Source organism: Triticum dicoccoides, chromosome 2B, assembly GCF_002162155.2.
Source record: "Triticum dicoccoides isolate Atlit2015 ecotype Zavitan chromosome 2B, WEW_v2.0, whole genome shotgun sequence".
NCBI lineage: Eukaryota > Viridiplantae > Streptophyta > Magnoliopsida > Poales > Poaceae > Triticum > Triticum dicoccoides.
The window spans coordinates 497,640,398-497,653,111 of record NC_041383.1 but is presented as its reverse complement, the minus strand read 5'-3'; the positions used below and the strand labels follow the sequence as shown (position 1 = coordinate 497,653,111).

At 40.3% G+C, this 12,714-nt stretch overlaps 1 protein-coding gene across 1 annotated transcript; it reads right to left on the bottom strand.

The window, feature by feature from the left end:
• Positions 1 to 1,857: 1,857 nt before the first annotated feature.
• On the bottom strand, positions 1,858 to 3,073 carry LOC119367891. Its single transcript, XM_037633272.1, has 2 exons — positions 2,470 to 3,073; positions 1,858 to 2,388 (listed from the first exon to the last, which is right to left on the bottom strand). The coding sequence occupies exons 1-2, from the start codon at positions 3,034 to 3,036 to the stop codon at positions 2,119 to 2,121; spliced, it is 837 nt and encodes a 278-aa protein (XP_037489169.1). The 5' UTR covers positions 3,037 to 3,073; the 3' UTR covers positions 1,858 to 2,118.
• Between the last annotated feature and the right edge of the window lie 9,641 nt (positions 3,074 to 12,714).

Here is a 12,714-nt window from a genome sequence, read left to right as displayed (position 1 = left end):
GGAGGATGGGATGCTCTCAATGACAAGTGTCAGTTTCTCTTGGAGCAGCCAACCAGCTAGTGGTTGTAGGGGGCGGCTATTTATAGCCTAGGGAGCAACCCGACATGATAAGACATAAATGCCCTTCAATGATATGACCGTTAGGTGGGTAGATATTTTGGGAAGCTGGCACGTAGCACAACAACGATCGGATATTTGAGGTTCAAATTCCTTGGGGCTATCATGTTCCTCACTGTGTAGGCAATCCGCATTGGCGAATTCCTAACTCCCCAGTCAGAACAAATTCCTCAGAGAGCAGAAGATCTTCATCTCTGTCACTGAAGAAATTAACTAAACTGATATGAGATTTCCAATGGCTTCACTCGAAAGGATTGGTTAGGTGTAGGATTTTGAGATGAGCATCACTTGGAAATCACTTTCCTTAGTATTACCTCGACCCCCTTTAACAGTACGGTGTTTCCTATGACTCAAGAAAGAGAAAATGAAACTACGAAAACAAAAGTCTTCACGCTTCATAATCCTCACATGAATATCCAAGTCTTTCAAGGTCACACCAATTTCATCACTATCAAAATCTTCAGGAGAACCAAAGTCTTCAGCTGAAGACATACATTTTTAGGTGTCGACTTTCATCATAAATATCAAACTCCTCATCGACTTATAGAGCCCATGTACACTCACAAACATATTATTCCCTTAACATATAAGTCTTCAATAGACCAAAATCACTAAGGGGCACTAGATGCACTTACAACAATAGTTAACAAGGTATCTAGTTTTTCACAAACGCTCCCTAGGGCTTTTAGGGATTGAGCCTGGTTATTGAGCATCTTTTTTCTTTCTTTCATTCTTATGGAACATATATTGAAAAATAATTTATTATTTTTATCATATATCTTATTTATTCAAGATTGTTCATGTGTTACCATATACAATTTATATGCTAGCTCTTTTGAAAAAATTCTAAATAATCGATAGTTATGCAATGAATCATTAAGAAAATAATTAATATGGTTTCTCACTTTATATACAAAGTTATTTTTGAATTTTTATAAAACTTTCAAGTATTTTTGAATAACTTTTTCGCATATTGTTTAAGTGATACTTATTGGATTTTTGGTTATCATGAAATATCATAGAAATGGAAATTTCAAGGATCCTTTGCGTTTGGATTGAGAACACGAGCTTGAGAAATTTTCTATTTCTTATACGAAAAAGTGAACACAAGCAACCTAAGGTGAGATGTTTTCTCTTAGTACATATATAGAGCAACATAAAAGAAAAGCATTGCTAACATTTTCTTGAAGAATCAATAGTGTGGTGATTGTTCACATAGCCAATGACCTATAAACCACCTTGCCAACATAAAATAATTCTTACTCATAGTTTGTTTCTCCTATGGTTTCACAATAAGTAATCGGGTACGTATTTGTCTACATAGGCTCCTTAGGGATTTGGATGATAATTTTTTTGGTTAAGCATAATGTTCCTTTTTTTAATCAATGAACAAGGTATATAGAAGAAGAATGTATTACTTTTATTATTGTTCTTTCATATTTTTTATGTCTAGCAATGTGCAATTTATGTGCTAGTTCAAAGAAAAAATTGTTTAGAGTATTTAATTTGCTAGGTGGTAATCACAATTCAGCATCCATGTCATAGCAAGACTTTTGCCAATGATGATACTACTCGTTAAATAAAATGGTTTAGATGGTTTTGCACTTTATATGGCACATTATTTGGAAAATGTTATTGTACTTCGAAGAAATTTATGAAAAATGGTAGAAACAAACATCTTAACTAGCTCTAGAAAATCTTCATCAAAAATCTTTGTTCCTTCATATATTAATATGGAAGATAATAACATGGTACACAACCATTAAATATGACTCTATTAGTTAAACATGGAAACAACAACACATACCACTCAAACAAAGACGGTTCTATTGTTTCACACCCTCACAACATACTCCATTGATATTTTTGTATACAAAAACAAGTAAATCTATTAAAATTTCTACACTTGAGCTAGAAACTCTCGGTCTTCAACCACTTTGGCGCTAGTAGAATTATTTGTCCCGAGAATGGTAACCATGGGATGTCCAAGTACATGGGAGATCAAATTTGTAGGTGTTTCTTCCTTTCTTTGGCATGGGAACTCATGTGACCACCGTAGGCTTGAGATGTGACGAATTTGCGACCACAAATCTTGCATGTGTAATTACCCAAGGATGTAGAATCATGCAAAATAGCACCACCAAAAATGCCATTTGGACCAACTAGAGGGGTGTTATCTTCTCTTGGTACATAGGAGGTTGTTATGGATGGAGAAATAGGGGTAGGTACACCATAAGAAGCGTCATATAGTAGCCTTCCATTTTGTATATTCTGTTGTTGCAATATATTATTCGGTGTAAATGGGTAAATATTTTTAGGAGAGTAAAGAAATCCATATGTTAGCGAGTTTACCTCGGAGACATGCATGGTAGGCATGTTAGATATTGAACCATCCTCCAATGCTCCAGTAGTATTAAGGTGGGTATTAACAATAGAATTTGGGTATGTTGGGAGTAAGGATGTGAAAGATGGAGACTCCATGGATGTGGTATTGGTATGATGATAGGAGTCGGCGTAATTCCACAAAGGGTTTGAAAGGAAGTCTTCATACCTGAACATTTCATGTTCATCTTGATGGATTTCCTCATTGTTGGGCTGGGACACTATTGTATTAACCATGGATAAAGGATTAATAATTGTATCAGACAATTGTGGTGGTAGTGGTGCTAGGCCTACATTCTCTTGGTGTGGCATCATGTAACTAGCATTGAATGGCATCATGGTAGGTTCAGGTGGTGCATCGGATGCAAGTGAGGAGTTTTCCATGGAAGGTGAATCTGATGGTAGTGACTCAAGGGCCAAAATATCATTTAACACTGGCATGGCTCTTGTTCCTCTCAATGCTTCATGCAAGGGAGAAATGTAGGCATCACTTTTGCTAGATCTAACTTTGTTAGGGTAGGAGCCATTAGGATCCATAACTACTAGCAAGATCGAATTTTTTGTAGAAGAAGCTATGGAGAAGAGAGACGCTTATGCTATGATAGTGCTTGAAGCTTATGAGGATTATTGCATAGGTCAATATATTTATAGTGATCTTACATAAGTAGATCCATGCATGGCCCCATGTAATATTGAATGATTACATAATCTAGAATATCTAGATATTAATCATTGTTATTTATACAATGTGTAGGAGATATCCGATATAAATTTGTATAATAATTAACGAGATATTCTAGGATCTCTCAATGAGAAATTCGATCTTTACACATGTTTTAACAGAATTTCACATTAATAGACTCATCTAATATTAAATTATGACATTATCAGGAAGACCTGGAATTTATTGATTGATATTCATACAATATCTATGAGATATTAGATACCAATTTGTCTCATAATTAAAGAGATCTTCTAGGATATTTATATCTAAATTTGATCTTGCCATTAGTTTTCATATAACTTTCCAACGTAGTTTGTTTTGTTGAACACAAAAAATCATCATTTATGATGATACAAGAGAGCACATCTTCCTAAACAAGTGATGTTAGTTTATGATCTCTTGTTTAGGAAGACGTGTGCTCTCTTGTATCATCATAAATGATGATTTTTTGCGTTCAACAAAAGAAACTGCGTTGGAAAGTTATATGAAAACTAATGGCAAGAACAAATTTAGATATAAAGATCCTAGAAGATCTCTTTAATTATGAGACAAATTTGTATCTCATATCTCATAGATATTGTATGAATATCAATGAATAAATTCCAGGTCTTCCTGATAATGTCATAATTTAATATTAGATGAGTCCATTAATGTGAAATTCTATTAAAACATGTGTAATCTTCTCTCTCACAAAGGGCACACCCTACAGACTGTGCACACTTGTTTCAATGCATACTCAAGTGTGGTAGATTTCCTTTTGAAGGGAGATCCATACAACTTGCGTGAATTTAAATTCAAATACTAACACATAATTTAAAAACTAATTAACTATTAGTTATCACATAAGTTATTAATAAAAAACAATGGTTAATCAACTATTAGGAAATAATTAAAAGTGCCAATATGATATATAATGTTCCAATTTTATTAGTAAGTGTCAAATATCTCAAATTACAAAATGTCCAAATGTGCCAACGAGACAGATAATTAAAATGTACCAAAAATGTCATATTAAAAAGTGCCAAAAATCTTATATTACAAAGTGCAACATACCTAATGACGAGGTGCCAAAATACGACCAAGTGAAAAATTACCCCAACACAAAAAAGTGACAAAAAATACAAAAATGTGCTAAATTCAAACTAAAAGGGTATTCTCAACTTCACAGGATCTGTGTATGAACAATTAAAAAGTGCACACTAACATAAGCTCTGTGTATGAGAAATATAAAAGTGCCCACTTTTGTAGGATCTGTGTATGAACAACTCAAAAGTGAGCATTTTCATAGGATCTACGTATTGACAATTCAAAAGTGTGCACATTCACAGGATCCTTGTATGAAAAATTCAAAAGTGCGCACTTTCATAGGATATCTGTGTCTATTTAATCAAAAGTTTGCACTTTCAAACTCAAAATTTCTAGAAAATTACTAAGTTCCTAATAACAAAGTGCATTAGTAAAAGTGTGCACTTTGTAGGAGGTATTATGATTACAGTTATAGAGATCCCACTTAGTGCTCTACATAGGTTAAGTGACAAATCCAAATTCATTACAAGACAACTGTGTTTCAGATCCATCCATTCACATGCAAACATGAAAACAATCCTCCACAATCAAGGAGAGAGAGAGAGAGAGAGGATACCACAAGGCTGGCAGAGGACAGGGCGTACGGGTCGGTGTAGAGGAGGACGAGGTGGAGTTCATCCCCACCACTAAGAGCACCAACAATTAGGAGGACGAGGTTGAGGTCGTCGAGGAGGAAGGCCGGGATGGGACATGCGCGGTCATGGATGACGCCCTCGTCGACCACCACGACCATCACGCATGGCCATCGATGAGGAGGTGGTGCGCATCCATAGATCTGGCGATGGTGGCCATGGTGGTACACGACTTGGTCGATATGGAGCTTTCCCTTGCATCACATGGTTACCAGAGGTGGATCTGGTTGTGGTCGTGGAGGTGGATTCAGTCACCTTCATGACCAAACAAAAAAATGAGGGTCAACACCGGTGACCCACACGAGCAACACCAGCTATCATGGTGGATCCTCCTGATCCCGCACAAGAGAGGAGTGCGGATTCGAGGAAGATGTCAGGTCATCGGCTAGGGAGGCCATGCCAGATTCGGCTATTATGGGGGAGTAGGTGGGAGGTAATGGTTGGCGAGGAGCCTGGTGGCACGTTGATTGGGTAGCAAGGGGGCTGGAGCTCGAAGGCGAGGAGAGGCGGGCATGCCATGGGAAGGGGTGTTGTATGGCTATAGATGCCGGCGTGGGTGATGAGGCGGTAGCGGTGAGCTCTGGTCTGGATCTCGATTTGGATTCAGATCGGGCCTAGGAGGAGATAGCACAAGAGTGAGAGGGAGGGAGAGAGAGGGAGCATAGTGGGCGGAGAGAATGAGAGAGAGGGGTGGGTGGGTTAGTCTAGCTATATGGTCGCTGCGCGGAAGGGTGTGGAGCCCTCTCTTGCCACAGATATGAATATCTTATCCCTCCCTCTGTTTGCTCACGCCTAGCATAGATCTCCCGACCGTCAGTGGGTGGTGGTGATATTCATGTCCTGGGTAGTGTTCAATATTAGACATTATCTCTCTCTCTCTCTTTATATATATAGAGAGAGAGAGAGAAATTTGTTTATATATCTCTTTGTCGTCAAAACAGTTTTAGATATCCAATTCTACAACCTTTACCACAAGATTGCCTTTATCACTGGAAAATATTTAAATTTCTTGTAAATATCCAATTATACCAACATTATGCTCTTTGGTAGCTACATAAATGGCTTCTTCACTTCCTCTACTTCTCAATTGTATTGTTCTTCAACATACATATCCATGGCATCAAGCCACTCTCCATGACATGATTGGACATGTAAATCATGGGTAGTTACTCAATTAGAAATTCATAGTTATAGCTAACAATACTTTTAGAATTATATTTTACTTTTTTTGACTAAATCTTTTCATGTACTGGAAAAGTACGCTTGGACCATTTTTACTTGTGGGATGCGTAGTGCATACCCATTCTAGGAAGACAAGCACATTCACCATTGTGTTATATGGACATATTATTCATGCAATTATGCCAAAATGGAATCTTGGAATTGTTCATTATGTCATTTTTTGATGTCCATTATTTATGACTTCATTGTTGTAGATACCTGATTGCAGGAATTTAGAAATCGATGACCTTTGAACCAAACATGTGATTTATAATTCTCTGGAACCATCATGTTTGTTGTGATACTTTTATCATAATAATGTTTCTATACATTATACTTTGATTACATGTTGACATCATTATTATTTTACAAATTTATAAGCTTTTATATTCATAATGAGACTTGAGAGGCATTAAATTTCACCATTTCTCAACTAGGTCAACCGCTAGGGGTAAAATCTTAGGTCAATCTCTATGAGGTGTTATCTTTGATAAATCATGGGTTTAGATTCATTTGTCCAAGAGACTCTAAGGTAGACAATAAAGTGACATCTTAGATTCTACCAACACGAAACATAATAACCTAAACCAACAGACTCTCAAACAAACGTGAAAAGAGGCCCTCACTCACACTGTTTTCTATATGGGTTTGCAATCCAAGTACGTGCCACGTAGACTTATCATATGGTGTGAGACATCTTTGTTAACTTCCCTTTTTGTACCTAATATATTCCTGTCATGTTCTACCAATTGTTTTTGCTCGAGGCAAAAGTTGATTTCTTTCTGCATTCTATGCAATCCAACCGACTTGTTTGTTGTGAAACTCACTATCTATATAAAGTAGATGATTCAATGTTTATCTTTTATTCAATCGAAAGCATTCATCAGATTGGTATGACAATCAGATATTATCATTGTACATGTACGGAAAGCAACTACATAAAGTAAACGTCATTCTCATAAGATGTACACCCAACCACCTAGTTTCCAGTCCTAACACATGCAAATTTGGGTTCTTATTTTTCATAAAACAAAATTAGCTTAGGGGCTTTACTCTACCTCATTCTTGAAGAAATGTCATTTTGATTAAAAAACGCCATTTTCATGTAAATAAAATATAAGAAATAATAGTATTGAGTTCTAACTGCACAAAGTTATGATCCATATGAGTAACGGTACCTACTTCGGATGGCGGTTATGCGAACAACATCGAGCCAACTTTTTTTGATAATATTCTTGCATTTCTTCAAAAAAATCTTTGTTAATGTCATTAGACTTGGACGTTGACAAATGGACCAATCTTAAATGAAAACATCAATTTATTAGTGGTTAAAGGGGGCTTCTAGGAATGAAATATTCACTACTGCAGAAACACCCTCCCATGACTAGTCACTAGTGATGGCCACAATGCAACCCATCAATAGAGCATGTTAGCAGTGACATGTAGGGTGTGGGTAACATCTTTCCCATCACTGGTAATTTGACCAAGGGGATAGGTATAACATACAAATGACAAATGCTTGAACCACCCGTTAGTGGTTGATTCCTCTAAAAATGCATCTTGTTTTCTCAGTTTTTTTTGCCTTGCACACATTTTCCATGTGCGTGTTCTTGTTCTCATTTGGTAATGTTTTCTCCAAAACAATAGAAACATTGGTTTTCGAATATGATTGCAAGTTTTTAGGTAATTTATGGAAACCAACACCACAATAGCATGAAGGTAGCGAAGTTTAAGAACTTCATTTCGAAGATGGGGTAAATGACCTATCTAAACTCCTAACTAGGCAATAGTTCAATTGCACTCCACCATACTACCTAGCCTCACCTACATCGCTTCAACCACAACCAAATTTTTGAAGGAAGGTAAAACATTCGGCGAACACAACCACCAGGAAACGTAGAGAGAAGAAGAGAGATGAGATCTAGAGGGCGTTGCCTCACTTAGATCTATCCTGGGTCCCTAAATATATGTGGATCCACCCGCCAATAATCGAAAAACTACACCATGATAGGGGGAGAGAGAATCCACATTTGTGAGATAGAGGTTTGAGTTCTGCATTCCATGCTCTATCTCCTATATCAAGAACCCGTCAATCATCCATTCGGTAGTGACTATTTATGGTATAACAGAGATGAATCACCTTTCCCGATCATTGTCATTGACTATGATCCCTCTCTAGTGACCACATAGCCCCCCTCAGGAGTGGGATATGTAGGGCATTAATAAAATGTGATTTTTCCATAATACTTATTTGAATTTTATCTGATTTATTTGATATTTAGTTGTGCAATTGTTTACCTGTGGCGTACGAATTGCTTGTCTAATTTAAAGGCAAAGATGACATGATCAAAATGTTAACGTGAGTAATTACATATTGTTAAGTAATTACATTACCTTCGTGTGACATGTATTGGTATCAAAGAGATTCAAAGACGACAGGAGAAAAATGCAAGGCAACATCACTTAAGCGTTGGTCCAATCTCTTTATCGTAATTACCCTATTTATACCAATCTGGAGGAGTACAATAGTGTTTCAAAACCGAGTACAGGGATGATGACACACAATTCTACAGGATTCCACTCGTCTTCGATGGGAAGTAATAACCTAATTTATTGATTCAACACAAGAGCTCATCTTCTCAAAATGCTTCAAACGAGATTGCCTCTCATCTACAATGCAACCCCACTTGCTTCAGGGTCCATAAAGGGAACTAAGCATTATTAAGGTGATCTTGTGGGTTAACCAAAACAATGCAATATATATACACATATGAGCTATTTTGTTTTGCATACTATTCTCGAACTTACGACTTTGAGCGGTTGAACTCATGATTTCATCTCATTGAACTGATCGAATTCTTGGTACAAAAAAAGTTGCGAATTTTTTTCATCAGAACAAGGCGCATAATATATCGTTGGAAAGCTCTCGATAGCTACACTAAAAGTCATATAGGACTTTTTTGTGAAATCCTCACGGTTTAAGAACAGTTTTGGAAGAACCACTTTTTCAAAGTCAAAAACATGAACCATATTTTGGACCTTATTTTCAAACGGTTTGTCGGAATTGAGCAAATGAGATGCCGCTGGAAAGATGGTGAAAATCCGCTTGTTTCATACATAGATTGTTGTTCCAAATTCTATATGCTTTAGAAGTAATTTGAAAAACTGTGAAATTCATGGTGAAATGTATTTTCATGTTTTTTTTGCAAATGGTTTGTCGAATTGATGCAAATGATATGGAGTTGGAAAGCTATGGGAAATGCGCAACTTTTGTGTATACAAGTTTTTTCTAATTTATTATGGTTTAAATTCATATTCAAATATGGTCAAAGTTGATTTCGCGAATGTGGTTGTTTTAAGTTTGTCAAAATTGGGCAAATAATATATCATTGGATATTGAAAAATGCAATACTTGTCATGTTGAACATTTTCTCAAATTATCAAATGTTAAAGAGTAATTTGGAATACAGTGATACTAATCATGTTTTTTCCCATCGAAAAAATGGAGTACTTGAACTGATCTATGTGTGTGTGTGTTTGTAGTGAGGTATTTTTCATAGAGTGATTTTGAATGGTTCCAAAAACAGATTATTTAAACTGGTGTCCATATTGGTTTGTACTGAACATGTTTTCACATACTAGCATGTACTCTGTTTTTCGTATGGTTTTCCTCGTAACTTCTCAATGGTGTATGATATCATCGTCCCGAACTTGCATGTTTTATATAGTTGAACTGAATGATTTTCTCAAAAATAATTTTTTTGTGTGATTATTTTTTTGAATGCAATTTCTTTTGCAATGATGTTTTGGACTTCTCTCATTTTGCGACTTGAACTTTTACCATTTGAATTTTTGTGGGTTTTTTGTTTGAGCTTTTTTCCCAAACTTATTTGGGATGCCGTGTTTGAACTTACAACTTTTGTAGTTTTGAACATGACATCTTTTCCATTTATTAAGTTTTTTCCCCTGAACTTTGTTTCTACCAATTTTTTTGCAAATTTACTTCCCCTAGAATCAGAACTAACACAATTTTTCTGTCGAACTACCACTAAATTACTGCCCATTTAGCCAGGGCCACGATGGCGCTCGGCGTGGGTGGCACTGCCCCAAGTGCCCAGATCAAACTTATGTGGAGACGGTCGCCGGTGGATGCAGAGGTAGTGCGGTGCCAGGATGCCGACGCGACACGCGGGGACATGAAGAGATGGTGTCGCATGGCAGCGGGATGTGTGGGCGGAGCATGGCGGCGGTGGTGTGATGCAGGCACCATGACTGGAAGTGGGGGCGGCGCAAGGTAGCAGGACATGGGGGCGGCGCATGGCAGCGGGACGTGGGGGGCACGCATGGTGGTGGCGATCGACAGCGGAAAGTTGGTTCCTTAGTTTCTAATAGGAGCGCTCTATATAGGGCCCGATAGTAACATAATATTATTTGTTATTAGTAATTGATGGGGAACGTTGCATGGAAAAAAATTCCACAATAGACCCAAACATCTATCTATGGAGATGCTAGCAATGAGATGGTAGTGTGTTTATGTACTCTTGTAGACCGATAGCGTTAGTGATGTAAAGATCATGGTTGGTGTAGCCGTACTTGCGTCACGATCAAATCCGATCCAAGCACCGCATGTGCGGCACCTCTGAGATTAGCAAACGTCTGGCTCGGTGACGTCCTCCCCTTCTTGATCTAGCAAGCAAGGGAAATGAGGTAGATGAGATCTGAACCATCACGATGATATGGTGGTGGGGGCAGCAGCGGAACTGCAACAGGGCTTTGCCAAGTGTCTGCACGAGGTGGAGCATGTGTAATGAGAGGGAAAGGCGGCCAAGGTTGATGGGGAAAATAGCATGAAAATGAAAAAAAATCCTATGAACACCCAAGATCTAATCTAGGAAATGCATAGCAACGAGAGCGGAGTGTGTCGGATTTTGGGTTCTACAAACCGTTGAGAGGTGATTGATGGGACATGGGCGTCTCCGCTTCCCCATGCTGCCTCTACAACCGTTTGACTTGACGAGTCGCTGCTGCATGCAGAGAAAAACCATCATTGCGTGGGATCATGGAGGCCGGCGGTTGGCCTCCCTCTGGCTACAAATGAGGGGAGGGGCGGAGCCCCCCTCGCTCATCCCCATCTTCATCTTCTCGCTGCCCGTTCCTTCTTCCTCTCTGCCTTGCTGTAGTTTCAGAGCCTATGGTGCTGACGAGGAGGTTCACCACCACTAAGAAGGGGAAGGCCCCCAAGGAAGGGCCAGTTTCGTCACTGCCCAAGAGGGGCCGCAGCCGTCCCCGCAAGCACGCTGCGACCCCGGCGGTGGCTTCCAGGGGGTGCAGGCACACTTCTCCAGGAGCCAGTGCTCTCTTGGCAGTCATGGCGGCGCTTCTTCTCGTGGCGGAGGCCGCCGGGAATGGGGCAGCCCCTGCGATGAGGGGAGGCGCGCCATGGTCACCCGGCCTCCTTGGCCGCGCTTCTCCTTGGTGGATGTGCTCCCGGAATTTTTCGTGTGGTCGGACAAGCCTACCTGTACCTTGCTCCAGCTTCCATGCTTCTTCACTGGCGAGATGCCGGCCATCGGGCTCGACGGCCTCTGGCTACAGGCTGACGGCTGCTGCAGTAGGGCCTCGTGGGTCGGGGTCGAGGTCACCGCGGCAGGCAGTGTGGTCTTGACCCGCGGCTGGTAGGCGTTTGCCTGCGCACGAGGCTAGAGCGGGAGGTTCACTCTCCACTTCAAGTACGACAGCCTTGCGACCCTCTTCGTGAGGGTGTTCAAGGAGGACGGCCGCCGCGTGGGGTGCTGCACAGAAGACGGCAACGACGACGATGAGCTTGGCCTTGACGACGGCCTTGACGACGACAAGTGAGAGCTTGCCCTTGATGACGGCCGCGCTTCCTCCAGTAGCGGCGGCTCCTCTTCAGGCGAGAGCTCCAGCAGCGGCGGCTACGACCAACCTCCATGCCGCCGATCTCGCATCGGGGAAGGCAACGGGCCGTCTTACCGCCGCGCCCTGGTGGAGTAGGAGGAGGGCCCGAACTGAGCCCGGGGCTGTCGAGCTTGGATTCAGGAGCTGCTGTGGTCGTGTGGGCCGCTTCTATTTAACCTTTCCATTCTCCCACATTTTGAAAAAAGTAGAGTGCCCTGCTAGGGTGTCTAAAGAACTGTGGCAGTTATGCCATTATGCTATTCTTATTATCTTGATGTTATGCTGTGATATCTGCATTCTGAGTGGGCACAGATAGGGTAACTTAGCTTGATACGCTCGCGGTAGCTTCCCACCTCGCGAGGGCGTGACTCTTGATGCCTGGCGGAGCCCCTTCCCGATGACTCAGGAGTCGTTGGTCTCGGGAGGCGCTATACAGCTGTTGTAGGGTTGTTAAAAAACTTGACGGTGCATCTCATTCCTCCTTGTGCAAGCCCCTTATCGTGGGTTTAGCTATGGCTTAGTGCACCACGTCCCGCTGCTAAGGGGCACAGACATAAGAGGGTGCGCATGCCCACAAGCTCGATCGAGGGCGTCTCGTGAGGATTGAGAAGGCTGAAGCACTGGGGCAATGGG